We start from the raw sequence: 17,589 nt of genomic DNA, 5'->3' as shown, positions 1-17,589 counted from the left end.
TTAGGGCTGTAAGGCCTGCTAGAGGGGTGTCTTACCTATACTGCATAGGCAGTGAGAGGCTGGCATGGCACCCTGAGGGGAGTGCCATGTCGACTTACTCGTTTTGTCCTCACTAGCACACACAAGCTGGCAAGCAGGGTGTCTGTGCTGAGTGAGAGGTCTCCAGGGTGGCATAAGACATGCTGCAGCCCTTAGAGACCTTCCTTGGCATCAGGGCCCTTGGTACTAGAAGTACCAGTTACAAGGGACTTATCTGGATGCCAGGGTCTGCCAATTGTGGATACAAAAGTACAGGTTAGGGAAAGAACACTGGTGCTGGGGCCTGGTTAGCAGGCCTCAGCACACTTTCAATTGTAAACATAGCATCAGCAAAGGCAAAAAGTCAGGGGGCAACCATGCCAAGGAGGCATTTCCTTACACTCACCTCTTGGGGTTCTTAATTCTTCCAGCTCCCCTCTAACAACTCCACTTCCTTGGGTGGGGAGTGTATTTTATTCTCTCTACAGGGACTGTTGAATCAGTCTTCAGAATACCCTCTCGTGCAGTACGATTATCCAATGTGATGCACGTTGAGTGTGTGGGTAACCTGCAAATTTGGGTAAGATTGCCAATAGAAATTGCTGGGTTCTTCTGCTTGCCCCTTTTTTAAACTGATCATGCGTTTGGCGAATCTTTGTTCTCTAAGACATAATGGATTATTTACGTAGCATTAGTGTCAGTTCTATTTCCACTGATAGGCATTCAGAGGATATGTTGTTTTTTTACTTTGCTTTTGGTAAACTTTAATTGTAACATTGCTTCTCAGCCCCTAGTCTTGTCTCATCTGTTTAGGTGGATGAAGGAGAAGCCTTGTAGGACCAACAATACTAATTTTGGATGTGAGGAATCTTTAATCTGTTTTCTGTGAAGAATAAAAACAAGTTCTGTTAAATAAAAACTTCAGCTATTACTAGGCTGCTTTTGGTGCCGACCTGTATTTGTGGAGAAAGCATTTAAGCTTGGTTTGCCACATCACACGTGTAGTAGTCATAGTATTTATTTCAATCAGGTTGTTCTGGTTTATGCTCTTTCTTAGGTACAGCTGTGATTCTCCTCTTGAACGCAGTTGTATGTATTGGGGACTCCAACCTGGCTCTGTCTTCTTTACTATCCAGTTGTGTTCATGATCTTCCATGCCTTTTTCGAGGGAGACTCTGAACAGGACAGCTTTGTTGTTGAGGGGCCTGGACTTACAAATGGTTCCTTCAGTGGGCTTGGGAGGACTTGCAATGGGTTGGAGACTGACCGTTCATTGGATTCCAGCTTCAATAACCCAAGATTATTTGTGATCAAGTTTAAAGTTTTTAAAAGAGAAACCATTATGTAGTTGAGGATTTTGAAAGATTGGCCGATCAGCGTGTACTACCCGGCTTTCATGATAGAAGTTTATTTTCATAGTGAGAATGTTTAGTGTTGTGGCAGTACCGTTGGTTGGTGTGGAGGATCTTGGTATGTTTGCCTTGGTTTATAGCACAAGGAGTTACACTGAATCGTGACAATATTTTATGTATTTCAGTTTACTAGGTAGATGCATATTTTAAATTAATTTGTCTTGTCCACTGCAGCTTTTCTATCTCCCTGCCAAAAAAAGTGTTGATGCCATTTTGGAGGATTATGCAAATTACAAGAAATCGCGAGGCAACACAGACAGCAAGTAAGTTAAAACACTGTGAACCACTGCAATATATATATATATATATATATATTTTTTTTTTATTTGGCATCACTTGCTTATTAAAAACAATTGTGCTGTGCTGCACAATATTTTCAGTTAAACAAGAGATTGTAGCTACATTGTACAACAAAATGCCCTGTATTTGCATTAGGTTAACCTGAAAATCTGGTGTTTCTCCTTCCCTCTTATACCAATGCTTGACACTGCTTTCTAGAATGATTTGGCTTTCTGAATGTAAAAGCTATTTCCTGTATAAGTTGTACTTTCACAATAACTTCTGTAGGAAGCTGGCCCTGATGCGTGGTGAGCACCTATTGTATTATCACCAGGTATCCTCTATTAGTGAGCTGTAGACAGTGTCTAGAAAGCCATGGTTCTCTAGAGGTATCTGTGGATGAGCAGTCAAGACTTGTCTAGGAGACATGCAAAATACTGTATAGGCAGTAGTTGTAAGGAAATGCCTCCTTGGCATGGTTACCCCCTGACCTTTTGCCTTTGCTGATGCTAAGTTTTGATTTGAAAGTGTGCTGAGGCCTGCTAACCAGGCCCCAGCACCAGTGTTCTTTTCCTAACCTGTACTTTTGTTTCCACAATTGGCACACCCTGGCATCCAGTTAAGTCCCTTGTAACTGGTACCAAGGGCCCTGATGCCAGGGAAGGTCTCTAAGGGCTGCAGCATATCTTATGCCACCCTGGGGAACCCTCACTCAGCACAGACACACTGCTTACCAGCTTGTGTGTGCTAGTGGGGATAAAAAGACCAAGTCGACATGGCACTCCCCTCGGTGCCATGCCAACCTCACACTGCCTACAGGTATAGATAAGTCACCCCTCTAGCAGACCTTACAGCCCTAAGGCAGGGTGCACTATACCATAGGTGAGGGCATAAGTGCATGAGCACTATGCCCCTACAGTGTCTAAGCAAAACCTTAAACATTGTAAGTGCAGGGTAGCCATAAGAGTATATGGTCTGAGAGTCTGTCATGCACGAACTCCACAGCACCATAATGGCTACACTGAAAACTGTGAAGTTTGGTATCAAACTTCTCAGCACAATAAATGCACACTGATGCCAGTGTACATTTTATTGTAACATACACCACAGAGGGCACCTTAGAGGTGCCCCCTGACACCTTAACCGACTACCAGTGTAGGCTGACTGGTTTTTAGCAGCCTGCCACACTCCAGACATGTTGCTGGCCACATGGGGAGAGTGCCTTTGTCACTCTGTGGCTAGTAACAAAGCCTGTACTGGGTGGAGATGCTTATCACTTCCCCCTGCAGGAACTGTAACACCTGGCGGTGAACCTCAAAGGCTCACCCCCTTAGTTACAGCACCCCAGGGCACTCCAGCTAGTGGAGTTGCCCGCCCCCTCCGGCCACAGCCCCACTTTTGGCGGCAAGGCCGGAGGAGATAATGAGAAACCAGGAGGAGTCACTGGACAGTCAGGACAGCCCCTAAGGTGTCCTGAGCTGAGGTGACTCTGACTTTTAGAAATCCTCCATCTTGCAGATGGAGGATTCCCCCAATAGGATTAGGGATGTGCCCCCCTCCCCTCGGGGAGGGGGCACAAAGAGGGTGTAGCCACTCTCTGGGCTAGTAGCCATTGGCTACTAACCCCCCCCACCACAGACCTAAACACACCCCTAAATTCAGTATTTAGGGGCTCCCCAGAACCTAGGAACTCAGATTCCTGCAACCTAAGAAGAAGAGGACTGCTAAGCTGAAAAACCCTGCAGAGAAGACGGAGACACCAACTGCTTTGGCCCCAGCTCTACCGGCCTGTCTCCCCACTTCTAAAGACACTGCTCCAGCGACGCTTTCCACAGGGACCAGTGACCTCTGAAGCCTCAGAGGACTGCCCTGCATCTAGAAGGACCAAGAACTCCAGAGGACAGCGGCTCTGTTCACCAAAGACTGCAACTTTGCAACAAAGAAGAAACTTTGAAACAACTTGTGTTTCCCGCTGGAAGCGTCAGACTTGGCACTCTGCACCCAACGCCCCCGGCTCGACTTGTGGAGAACAATCACTTCAGGGAGGACTCCCCGGCGACTGCGAGACCGTGAGTAGCCAGAGCCCCCCCCCCCCCTTAGCCCCCACAGCGACGCCTGCAGAGGGAATTCCGAGGCTCCCCCTGACCCCGACTGCCTGCTTCTAAGAACCCGACGCCTGGTAGGGACACTGCACCCGCAGCCCCCAGGACCTGAAGGATCCGACATCCAGTGCAGGAGCGACCCCCAGGTGGCCCTCTCCCTTGCCCAGGTAGTGGCTACCCCGAGGAGCCCCCCCTTGCCTGCCTGCATTGCTGAAGAGACCCCTTGGTGTGCCCCCCCCCCCCCCCCCCCCCCCCCCCGGTGCCCTACAAAACCCCCCTGGTCTGCCCTCTGAAGACGCGGGTACTTACCTGCTGGCAGACTGGAACCAGGGCACCCCCTTCTCCACTGAAGCCTATGCGTTTTGGGCACCACTTGGACCTCTGCACCTCACCGGCCCTGAGCTGCTGGTGTGGTAACTTTGGGGTTGCTCTGCACCCCCAACGGTGGGCTACCTTGGACCCAAACTTGAACCCCGTAGGTGGTTTACTTACCTGCAAAAACTAACAAACACTTACTCCCCCCAGGAACTGTTGAAAATTGCAAAAGTGTCTAGTTTTAAAATTGCTATATGTTATTTATGTGAAAACTGTATATGCTATTTTCTAATTCAAAGTTCCTAAGTGAAATACCTTTCATTTAAATAGAGCATTAGAATTATCTCTTTTTTTGCCACTATCCTACCTCTAAGGGGAACCCTTGGACTCTGTGTATGCTATTTCTTACTTTGAAATAGTACACACAGGCAAAAAATGAGGAACACACACTCAGAGACAATTCCAGGCCAATAGGTTTTTGTATAGAAAAATATCTTTTCTTAGTTTATTTTAAGAACCACAGTCTCAAGATTTACATGTAATACTTCAAATGAAAGGTGTAAAGAAATGGCTCCCTGTTGCAGTTACCCCCCACTTTTTGCCTGATACTGATGCTGACTTGACTGAGAAGTGTGCTGGGACCCCGCTAACCAGGCCCCAGCACCAGTGTTCTTTCACCTAAAATGTACTTTTGATTCCACAATTGGCACACCCTGGCATCCAGATAAGTCCCTTGTAACTGGTACCTCTGGTACCAAGGGCCCTGATGCCAGGGAAGGTCTCTAAGGGCTACAGCATGTATTATGCCACCCTAAGAGACCCCTCACTCAGCACAGACACACTGCTTACCAGCTTGTGTGTGCTAGTGAGAACAAAATGAGTAAGTCGACATGGCACTCCCCTCAGGGTGCCATGCCAGCCTCTCACTGCCTTTGCAGTATAGGTAAGACACCCCTCTAGCAGGCCTTACAGCCCTAAGGCAGGGTGCACTATACCATAGGTGAGGGTACCAGTGCATGAGCACTGTGCCCCTACAGTGTCTAAGCAAAACCTTAGACATTGTAAGTGCAGGGTAGCCATAAGAGTATATGGTCTGGGAGTCTGTTTTACACGAACTCCACAGCACCATAATGGCTACACTGAAAACTGGGAAGTTTGGTATCAAACTTCTCAGCACAATAAATGCCCACTGATGCCAGTGTACATTTTATTGTAAAATACACCACAGAGGGCACCTTAGAGGTGCCCCCTGAAACGTAACCGACTATCTGTGTAGGCTGACTGGTTCCAGCAGCCTGCCACACTAGAGACATGTTGCTGGCCCAATGGGGAGAGTGCCTTTGTCACTCTGAGGCCAGTAACAAAGCCTGCACTGGGTGGAGATGCTAACACCTCCCCCAGGCAGGAGCTGTAACACCTGGCGGTGAGCCTCAAAGGCTCACCCCTTTGTCACAGCCCAGCAGGGCACTCCAGCTTAGTGGAGTTGCCCGCCCCCTCCGGCCACGGCCCCCACTTTTGGCGGCAAGGCTGGAGGGAACAAAGAAAGCAACAAGGAGGAGCCACTGGCCAGTCAGGACAGCCCCTAAGGTGTCCTGAGCTGAGGTGACTAACTTTTAGAAATCCTCCATCTTGCAGATGGAGGATTCCCCCAATAGGATTAGGGATGTGACCCCCTCCCCTTGGGAGGAGGCACAAAGAGGGTGTACCCACCCTCAGGGCTAGTAGCCATTGGCTACTAACCCCCCAGACCTAAACACGCCCTTAAATTTAGTATTTAAGGGCTACCCTGAACCCTAGAAAATTAGATTCCTGCAACAACAAGAAGGACTGCCTAGCTGAAAGCCCCTGCAGAGGAAGACCAGAAGACAACAACTGCCTTGGCTCCAGAAACTCACCGGCCTGTCTCCTGCCTTCCAAAGAACTCTGCTCCAGCGACGCCTTCCAAAGGGACCAGCGACCTCTGTATCCTCTGAGGACTGCCCTGCTTCGACGACAAGAAACTCCCGAGGACAGCGGATCTGCTCCAAAAAGACTGCAACTTTATCCAAAGGAGCAGCTTTAAAGAACCCTGCAATCTCCCCGCAAGAAGCGTGAGACTTGCAACACTGCACCCGGCGACCCCGACTCGGCTGGTGGAGAACCAACACCTCAGGGAGGACCCCCGGACTACTCTACGACTGTGAGTACCAAAACCTGTCCCCCCTGAGCCCCCACAGCGCCGCCTGCAGAGGGAATCCCGAGGCTTCCCCTGACCGCGACTCTGAAACCTAAGTCCCGACGCCTGGAAAAGACCCTGCACCCGCAGCCCCCAGGACCTGAAGGACCGGACTTTCACTGCAGAAGTGACCCCCAGGAGTCCCTCTCCCTTGCCCAAGTGGAGGTTTCCCCGAGTAAAGCCCCCCCTTGCCTGCCTGCAGCGCTGAAGAGATCCCTTGATCTCTCATTGACTTCCATTGCGAACCCGACGCTTGTTCTAACACTGCACCCGGCCGCCCCCGCGCCGCTGAGGGTGAAATTTCTGTGTGGGCTTGTGTCCCCCCCGGTGCCCTACAAAACCCCCCTGGTCTGCCCTCCGAAGACGCGGGTACTTACCTGCTGGCAGACTGGAACCGGGGCACCCCCTTCTCTCCATTGAAGCCTATGCGTTTTGGGCACCACTTTGAACTCTGCACCTGACCGGCCCAGAGCTGCTGGTGTGGTAACTTTGGGGTTGCTCTGAACCCCCAACGGTGGGCTACCTTGGACCAAGAACTGAACCCTGTAAGTGTCCTACTTACCTGGTAAAACTAACAAAAACTTACCTCCCCCAGGAACTGTGAAAATTGCACTAAGTGTCCACTTTTAAAATAGCTATTTGTGAATAACTTGAAAAGTATACATGCAATTGAAATAATTCAAAGTTCCTAATGTACTTACCTGCAATACCTTTCAAACAAGATATTACATGTTAAATTTGAACCTGTGGTTCTTAAAATAAACTAAGAAAAGATATTTTTCTATAACAAAACCTATTGGCTGGATTTGTCTCTGAGTGTGTGTACCTCATTTATTGTCTGTGTATGTACAACAAATGCTTAACACTACTCCTTGGATAAGCCTACTGCTCGACCACACTACCACAAAATAGAGCATTAGTATTATCTATTTTTACCACTATTTTACCTCTAAGGGGAACCCTTGGACTCTGTGCATGCTATTCCTTACTTTGAAATAGCACATACAGAGCCAACTTCCTACAAAAGGTATTACAGGTAGGTACTTTAGGAACTTTGAATTAGCAAAATAGCATATACAGTTTTCACATAAATCACATATAGCTATTTTAAAACTAGACACTATGTGAAGACTGTATATGCTATTTTGATTATTCAAAGTTCCTAAAGTACCTACCTGCAATACCTTTCATTTAAAGTATTACATGTAAAATTTGAACCTGTGGTTCTTAAAATAAACTAAGAAAATATATGTTCGATGGCATCTGTCGCTGTAGATACACATGGTCTGCATAGCTCGCCATCTGGTGTTGGGTCGGAGTGTTACAAGTTGTTTTTCTTCGAAGAAGTGTTTTCGAGTCACTGGACCGAGTGACTCCTCCTTCTGTGCTCATTGCGCATGGGCGTCGACTCCATCTTCGATTGTTTTCTTTCCGCCATCGGGTTCGGACGTGTTCCTGTCGCTCCGAGTTTCGGAACGGAAAGATAGCTGAAAACGGAAGATTTTCGACGGTATCGTTGCGATCCGGTTCGAGATAAACACATACGACGACGCATTGAACATCGAAGCGCTTCGGTGCCCTTCGGGGTAGATTTCGGCACACCGTCGGGGCCTAGTCGGCCCGACCGCGTGGAGAACAACGCCGATGGAACGGACCCCGTTTCGATTCTGCCCTGAATGCCACAACAAATATCCCTATACGGACCAACACTCTGTCTGTAACCTGTGCCTGTCACCCGAGCACAGCGAAGAATCCTGTGAGGCCTGTCGGGCGTTCCGGTCCCGAAAAACTCTGCGCGACCGTCGAGCGAGAAGACTGCAGATGGCGTCCACGCCAAAGGAGCATCGACAGTTCGAGACAGAAGAGGAACAGGAGGAATCCTTTTCCATCCAGGATTCAGACTCCGACGAACTCGACAATACAAAAACTGTGAGTAAGACGTCGAGATCAGAAATTAAAAAAGGCAAAAAGGCCCAGGGGACGCCACTGCCAACCGGCCATGGCTCAACCCAAATTCACGGTGACCAACAATCGGCACCGAAAAAGGCCCATTCAGTGTCGAGATCGTCCGACTGCGGTCGAGACACCGGCACGCAGCCTCCTCGGGACCGAGAGAGTGCTAAAGAGAAGCATCGACACAGAGAGTTCGGTGTCGACACGGATCGACGCCGAGACAGTGGCGCCGAAGACCATAGAGGCCAAGATTTTTCGGCACAAAAGAAGAGGAAGGTTACCTCGGAGCCGAAAAAACAAACAACAGGGTTTTCGGAGCCGAAAAAAGCACCAACAGACCCAGTTTCAGGCTCCTATACTGAAGAACTTTCTATGTCTTCACAAATGAAGAGACAGATTCGAACAGGAACTGCAATCCACTGAAGTGGATCACACGCAAAAGCGTATCTTTATTCAGCAGGGGACAGGGAAGATCAGTACCCTTCCACCTGTCAAAAGAAAGAGAACACTTCAGTTTGTAGCACGAGAGGCTCCTCAGCAACAAACAGCAAAGACGGTAACACCTCCTCCCTTGCCTCCACCTGTAACTCCGGCTTCGCCAACTTACACCCCGTCACATTCGCCAGCTCACACCGCCATGAGCCACGACGACCAAGATCAAGACGCGTGGGACTTGTACGATGCACCAGTGTCTGATAACAGCCCAGACACATACCCAACTAGGCCATCACCACCTGAGGACAGCACAGCCTATTCACAAGTGGTGGCTAGAGCAGCTCAGTTCCATAATGTGGAACTACACTCTGAACAAGTAGAGGATGACTTTTTATTTAACACCCTCTCCTCCACCCACAGCTCCTACCAAAGCCTGCCTATGCTCCCAGGCATGCTACGCCATGCAAAGGAGATCTTCAAGGAGCCAGTTAAAAGTAGGGCAGTAACGCCTAGAGTGGACAAAAAGTATAAGGCGCCTCCTACGGACCCTGTATTCATCACCTCTCAGCTGCCACCAGATTCTGTGGTGGTAGGGGCTGCCAGAAAACGGGCAAATTCACACACTTCTGGGGATGCACCTCCCCCAGATAAAGAAAGCAGAAAGTTCGATGCAGCCGGGAAGAGGGTCGCTGTCCAGGCAGCAAACCAGTGGCGCATCGCAAACTCACAAGCGCTGCTAGCGCGATACGACAGAGCCCACTGGGATGAGATGCAGCATCTCATTGAACATCTCCCAAAAGATCTACAAAAAAGAGCAAAACAGGTTGTTGAAGAGGGTCAAAACATTTCCAACAATCAAATACGCTCCTCTATGGATGCAGCAGACACAGCCGCAAGGACCATTAATACGTCGGTTACCATCCGTAGGCACGCATGGCTCAGAACGTCTGGATTCAAGCCAGAAATTCAGCAGGCAGTACTTAACATGCCAGTAAACGAAAAACTTCTGTTCGGTCCGGAGGTCGACACAGCCATAGAAAAGCTCAAAAAGGACACTGACACTGCCAAGGCCATGGGCGCACTCTACTCCCCGCAGAGCAGAGGATCTTATACCACCTTCCGCAAAACACCTTTTAGAGGAGGGTTTCGGGGTCAGGCCACACAAGCCAGTACCTCACAGTCCGCACCGTCCACCTACCAGGGACAGTACAGGGGAGGCTTTCGGGGCCAATATAGAGGAGGGCAATTCCCTAGGAATAGAGGAAGATTTCAAAGCCCCAAAACCACTACCAACAAGCAGTGACTCACACGTCACTCACCCCCTCCCCCCCCCACACAACACCAGTGGGGGGAAGGATAGGTCAATATTACGAAGCATGGGAGGAAATAACTACAGACACATGGGTCCTAGCAATTATCCAACATGGTTATTGCATAGAATTCCTGCAATTCCCTCCAGACATACCACCAAAATCACAAAATTTATCAAAACACCATTCACAGCTTCTAGAGATAGAAGTTCAAGCACTACTGCAAAAAAATGCAATAGAATTAGTACCAAGCACACAAATAAACACAGGAGTTTATTCACTGTACTTCTTGATACCAAAAAAGGACAAAACACTGAGACCAATTCTAGACCTCAGAGTAGTAAACACATTCATCAAATCAGACCACTTTCACATGGTCACACTACAAGAAGTGTTACCATTGCTCAAAAAACACAACTACATGACAACCCTAGACCTCAAAGACGCATATTTCCATATACCAATACATCAATCACACAGAAAATATCTAAGGTTTGTATTCAAAGGAATACATTACCAATTCAAAGTATTGCCTTTTGGTTTAACAACCGCTCCAAGAGTATTCACAAAATGCCTAGCAGTAGTCGCTGCACACATCAGAAGGCAGCAAATACATGTATTCCCGTATCTAGACGACTGGCTAATCAAAACCAGTTCGCTCACTCAATGCTCAAACCACACAAATCAAGTCATACAAACCCTCTACAAACTAGGGTTCACCGTCAACTTTGCAAAATCCAACATTCAGCCAAGCAAAGTACAGCAATATCTAGGAGCCATAATAGACACGACAAAAGGAGTAGCAACGCCAACTCCACAAAGAATTCACAATTTCAACAGAGTCATTCAACACATGTCTCCAAATCAAACAATACAAGCAAGAACAATACTACAGCTCCTAGGCATGATGTCCTCATGCATAGCCATTGTCCCAAACGCAAGACTGCACATGAGGCCCTTACAACAGTGCCTAGCCTCACAGTGGTCTCAAGCACAGGGTCACCTTCTAGATCTGGTGTTAATAGACCGCCAAACTTACCTCTCGCTTCTATGGTGGAACAGTATAAATTTAAACAAAGGGCGGCCTTTCCAAGACCCAGTGCCACAGTACGTAATAACAGATGCTTCCATGACAGGGTGGGGAGCACATCTCAATCAACACAACATAAGAGGACAATGGAACATACATCAAACGAAACTGCATATAAATCATCTAGAATTATTAGCAGTTTTTCAAGCACTAAAAGCTTTCCAACCAATCATAACCCACAAATACATCCTTGTCAAAACAGACAACATGACAACGATGTATTATCTAAACAAACAAGGAGGAACACATTCAACGCAGTTAAGCTTATTAGCTCAAAACATATGGAAGTGGGCAATCCACCATCAAATTCGCCTAATAGCACAGTTTATTCCAGGGATCCAGAATCAACTGGCAGACAATCTCTCTCGAGATCACCAGCAAGTCCACGAATGGGAAATCCACCCACAAATTCTGAACACCTACTTCACACTCTGGGGAACACCTCAAATAGACTTATTTGCAACAAAAGAGAACGCAAAATGCCAAAACTTCGCGTCCAGATACCCACACAAGCAATCCCAAGGCAATGCCCTATGGATGAACTGGTCAGGAATATTTGCTTACGCTTTTCCTCCTCTCCCTCTCCTCCCTTATCTAGTAAACAAATTGAGTCAAAACAAACTCAAACTCATTTTAATAGCACCAACGTGGGCAAGACAACCCTGGTACACAACACTGCTAGATCTTTCTGTAGTACCCCACATCAAACTGCCGAACAAACCAGATCTGTTAACGCAACACAACCAACAGATCAGACACCCAGATCCAGCATCGCTGAATCTAGCAATCTGGCTCCTGAAATCCTAGAATTCGGACACTTACACCTTAGCCAAGAGTGTATGGAAGTCATAAAGCAGGCCAGAAGGCCATCCACTAGACACTGCTACGCAAGTAAGTGGAAAAGATTTGTTTGTTACTGCCATCATAATCAGATACAACCACTAGACGCAACTCCAAAACATATAGTAAATTACTTGCTCCATTTACAAAAAGCAAAGCTAGCCTTCTCTTCTATTAAAATACACCTTGCAGCAATATCTGCATACCTGCAGACTACCTATTCAACTTCCTTGTATAGGATACCAGTCATCAAAGCATTCATAGAAGGTCTTAAAAGAATTATACCACCAAGAACACCACCTGTTCCTTCATGGAACCTAAACGTGGTCCTAACAAGACTCATGGGCCCACCTTTCGAATCCATGCACTCTTGCGGAATACAATTCCTAACCTGGAAAGTTGCCTTTCTCATCGCCATTACATCTCTGAGAAGAGTAAGTGAAATTCAAGCGTTCACAACACAGGAACCTTTTATACAAATACATAAAAATAAGGTCGTCCTACGACCTAATCCAAAGTTTTTACCAAAAGTTATTTCACCGTTCCATCTAAATCAAACGGTAGAACTACCAGTTTTTTTCCCACAGCCAGATTCTGTGGCTGAAAGAGCACTGTAAAGAAATGGCTCCCTGTTGCAGTTACCCCCCACTTTTTGCCTGATACTGATGCTGACTTGACTGAGAAGTGTGCTGGGACCCTGCTAACCAGGCCCCAGCACCAGTGTTCTTTCACCTAAAATGTACCATTGTTTCCACAATTGGCACACCCTGGCATCCAGATAAGTCCCTGGTAACTGGTACCTCTGGTACCAAGGGCCCTGATGCCAGGGAAGGTCTCTAAGGGCTGTAGCATGTATTATGCCACCCTAGAGACCCCTCACTCAGCACAGACACACTGCTTACAAGCCTGTGTGTGCTGGTGAGAACAACATGAGTAAGTCGACATGGCACTCCCCTCAGGGTGCCATGCCAGCCTCTCACTGCCTATGCAGTATAGGTAAGACACCCCTCTAGCAGGCCTTACAGCCCTAAGGCAGGGTGCACTATACCATAGGTGAGGGTACCAGTGCATGAGCATGGTACCCCTACAGTGTCTAAACAAAACCTTAGACATTGTAAGTGCAGGGTAGCCATAAGAGTATATGGTCTGGGAGTTTGTCAAACACGAACTCCACAGCACCATAATGGCTACACTGAAAACTGGGAAGTTTGGTATCAAACTTCTCAGCACAATAAATGCACACTGATGCCAGTGTACATTTTATTGTAAAATACACCACAGAGGGCACCTTAGAGGTGCCCCCTGAAACTTAACCGACTATCTGTGTAGGCTGACTAGTTTTAGCAGCCTGCCACAAACCGAGACATGTTGCTGGCCCCATGGGGAGAGTGCCTTTGTCACTCTGAGGCCAGTAACAAAGCCTGCACTGGGTGGAGATGCTAACACCTCTCCCAGGCAGGAATTGTCACACCTGGCGGTGAGCCTCAAAGGCTCACCTCCTTTGTGCCAACCCAGCAGGACACTCCAGCTAGTGGAGTTGCCCGCCCCCTCCGGCCAGGCCCCACTTTTGGCGGCAAGGCCGGAGAAAATAATGAGAAAAACAAGGAGGAGTCACTGGCCAGTCAGGACAGCCCCTAAGGTGTCCTGAGCTGAAGTGACTCTAACTTTTAGAAATCCTCCATCTTGCAGATGGAGGATTCCCCCAATAGGGTTAGGATTGTGACCCCCTCCCCTTGGGAGGGGGCACAAAGAGGGTGTACCCACCCTCAGGGCTAGTAGCCATTGGCTACTAACCCCCCAGACCTAAACACGCCCTTAAATTTAGTATTTAAGGGCTACCCTGAACCCTAGAAAATTAGATTCCTGCAACTACAAGAAGAAGGACTGCCCAGCTGAAAACCCCTGCAGTGGAAGACCAGAAGACGACAACTGCCTTGGCTCCAGAAACTCACCGGCCTGTCTCCTGCCTTCCAAAGATCCTGCTCCAGCGACGCCTTCCAAAGGGACCAGCGACCTCGACATCCTCTGAGGACTGCCCCGGCTTCGAAAAGACAAGAAACTCCCGAGGACAGCGGACCTGCTCCAAGAAAGGCTGCAACTTTGTTTCCAGCAGCCTTGAAAGAACCCTGCAAGCTCCCCGCAAGAAGCGTGAGACTTGCAACACTGCACCCGGCGACCCCGACTCGGCTGGTGGAGATCCAACACCTCAGGAGGGACCCCAGGACTACTCTGATACTGTGAGTACCAAAACCTGTCCCCCCTGAGCCTCCACAGCGCCGCCTGCAGAGGGAATCCCGAGGCTTCCCCTGACCGCGACTCTTTGAACCTAAAGTCCCGACGCCTGGGAGAGACCCTGCACCCGCAGCCCCCAGGAACTGAAGGACCGGACTTTCACTGGAGAAGTGACCCCCAGGAGTCCCTCTCCCTTGCCCAAGTGGAGGTTTCCCCGAGGAACCCCCCCCTTGCCTGCCTGCAGCGCTGAAGAGATCCCGAGATCTCTCATAGACTAACATTGCGAACCCGACGCCTGTTTCTACACTGCACCCGGCCGCCCCCGCGCCGCTGAGGGTGAAATTTCTGTGTGGGCTTGTGTCCCCCCCGGTGCCCTACAAAACCCCCCTGGTCTGCCCTCCGAAGACGCGGGTACTTACCTGCAAGCAGACCGGAACCGGGGCACCCCCTTCTCTCCATTCTAGCCTATGCGTTTTGGGCACCACTTTGAACTCTGCACCTGACCGGCCCTGAGCTGCTGGTGTGGTGACTTTGGGGTTGCTCTGAACCCCCAACGGTGGGCTACCTTGGACCAAGAACTGAACCCTGTAAGTGTCTTACTTACCTGGTAAAACTAACCAAAACTTACCTCCCCCAGGAACTGTGAAAATTGCACTAAGTGTCCACTTTTAAAACAGCTATTTGTCAATAACTTGAAAAGTATACATGCAATTTTGATGATTTGAAGTTCCTAAAGTACTTACCTGCAATACCTTTCGAATGAGATATTACATGTAGAATTTGAACCTGTGGTTCTTAAAATAAACTAAGAAAAGATATTTTTCTATACAAAAACCTATTGGCTGGATTTGTCTCTGAGTGTGTGTACCTCATTTATTGTCTATGTGTATGTACAACAAATGCTTAACACTACTCCTTGGATAAGCCTACTGCTCGACCACACTACCACAAAATAGAGCATTAGAATTATCTCTTTTTGCCACTATCTTACCTCTAAGGGGAACCCTTGGACTCTGTGCATGCTATTCCTTACTTTGAAATAGCACATACAGAGCCAACTTCCTACAAGCACTACATACATTAGATGTCAAAAGAGCATTAATGTACTACATTGACAGAACAAAGAACATCAGAAAGACTAAACAGCTATTTATTGCATTCCAAAAACCTCATGCAGGTAACCCAATATCCAAACAAGGTATAGCCAGATGGATTGTTAAATGCATCCAAATCTGCTACCTTAAAGCAAAAAGACAACTGCCCATTACTCCCAGGGCACATTCAACAAGGAAAAAAGGTGCTTCAATGGCCTTTTTAGGAAACATCCCAATGCATGAAATATGTAAGGCAGCCACATGGTCTACGCCTCACACATTCACCAAACACTTCTGTATAGATGTGCTATCCGCACAACAAGCTGCAGTAGGTCAAGCTGTATTAAGAACTCTATTTCAGACAACTTCTACTCCTACAGGCTAAACCACCGCTTATGGGGAAATAACTGCTTACTAGTCTATGCAGACCATGTGTATCTACAGCGACAGATGCCATCGAACTGAAAATGTCACTTACCCAGTGTACATCTGTTCGTGGCATCGGTCGCTGAGATTCACATGGGCCCACCCACCTCCCCGGAAGCCTGTAGCAGTTCAGAAGTTACCTTCAATTTTGTACATTTGTATATATATTATTTAAACCTTTAATAGGTACATACTTACACATTTCATTGCGCGGGCACTATTACTATAGTACAACTCCTACCTCACCCTCTGCGGGGAAAACAATCGAAGATGGAGTCGACGCCCATGCGCAATGAGCACAGAAGGAGGAGTCACTCGGTCCAGTGACTCGAAAACTCTTCTTCGAAGAAAAACAACTTGTAACACTCAGACCCAACACCAGATGGCGAGCTATGCAGACCATGTGAATCTCAGCGACCGATGCCACGAACAGATGTACACTGGGTAAGTGACATTTTCATTTTCTATACAAAAACCTATTGGCCTGGAATTGTCTCTGAGTGTGTGTTCCTCATTTATTGCCTGTGTGTGTACAACAAATGCTTAACACTACTCCTTTGATAAGCCTACTGCTCGACCACACTACCACAAAATAGAGCATTAGTATTATCTCTTTTTGCCACTATCTTACCTCTAAGGAGAACCCTTGGACTCTGTGCATACTATTCCTTACTTTGAAATAGTGCATACAGAGCCAACTTCCTACACATGAAAATTGTAAATATATAAATAATTATTATTTTCATACACACTATGTACATACATTGCTACTCCATTGCATGGGCACCTCTAGTATACTCCTAACTCACCCTTTGCGGGGAAAACAATCTAAGATGGAGTCGACGCCCATGCTTAGTGGAGCCGAAAGGGAGGAGTCACTCTGTCCCGTGACTCGAAAAGACTTCTTCGAAGAAAAACAACTTGTAACACTCCGAGCCCAACACTAGATGGCAGGAACAGTGCACAGCATGTGAATCTGCAGCGTCTCATGCCACGAACAGATGTACGCTGGGTAAGTGACATTTTCCACATATATATATGTTCGATGGCATGTGTAGCTGCAGATACACATGCTGTGCACATCCCGCCATCTGGTGTTGGGCTCGGAGTGTTACAAGTTGTTTTTCTTCGAAGAAGTCTTTTTTCGAGTCACGAGACCGAGGGACTCCTCCCATTATGACTCCATTGCGCATGGGCGTCGACTCCATCATAGATTGTTTTTTTTCCGCCATCGGGTTCGGACGTGTTCCTTTTTCGCTCCGTGTTTCGGGTCGGAAAGTTAGTTAGAATCTCGGAAAAATCATCGGTATTGTTTGCGTTCGGTATCGGGTTAGTTACAACAGATCGACACCGAATTAAGAAGAGCTCCGTTGGCCCTTTGGGGTTTTCTTCCATCCCCGTCGGGGCCTGGTCGGCCCGGCCACGTGTCTCTTCAAGGCTGATGGAACGGACCCCATTCCGCTTCTGTCCAAAATGCCATAACAAGTATCCATATACAGATCAACATCTGGTCTGTAACTTGTGTTTGTCACCAGAACACAAGGAGGATACTTGTGAGGCCTGTCGAGCGTTTCGGTCCAGGAAGACACTCGGGGACCGAAGAGCAAGAAGACTGCAAATGGCGTCGGCGCCGACAGGACAAGAGCGTTTTGAGGAGGAGGAAGAAACATTCTCCGCCCAGGAGTCGGACTCTGAGGAGATCAATCCCGAGGAAATGCCGAAAACCGTGAGTAAGACGTCGAAACCAAGAACTCACGAGAAAAGCGCTAAAGCCCAGGGGACGCCACCGCCAACAGGCCATGGCTTAACCCGAAAAGTAGGTGACCGTTCATCGGCACCGAAAAAGGGCGAGCTGGTGTCGAAGTCAT

General features: G+C 48.0%; 1 protein-coding gene across 1 annotated transcript in view; it reads left to right on the top strand.

Annotated features, from left to right (window-relative positions):
- The window catches only part of LOC138274391 (mortality factor 4-like protein 1), a gene marked incomplete at its 3' end in the record, with an annotated part of 291,700 nt that overhangs the window by 251,810 nt on the left and 22,301 nt on the right, over positions 1–17,589 (top strand). Inside the window, exon 11 of the mRNA XM_069218984.1 lies at positions 1,605–1,693. Within this exon, the coding sequence (XP_069075085.1) occupies positions 1,605–1,693 (89 nt within the window). The remainder of the gene's footprint in view (positions 1–1,604; positions 1,694–17,589) is intronic.

This window comes from Pleurodeles waltl, unplaced genomic scaffold, assembly GCF_031143425.1.
Source record: "Pleurodeles waltl isolate 20211129_DDA unplaced genomic scaffold, aPleWal1.hap1.20221129 scaffold_180, whole genome shotgun sequence".
Taxonomy (NCBI): domain Eukaryota; kingdom Metazoa; phylum Chordata; class Amphibia; order Caudata; family Salamandridae; genus Pleurodeles; species Pleurodeles waltl.
The sequence above is the reverse complement of the archived record's forward strand: the minus strand, read 5'-3'. Positions and strand labels throughout refer to the sequence as shown.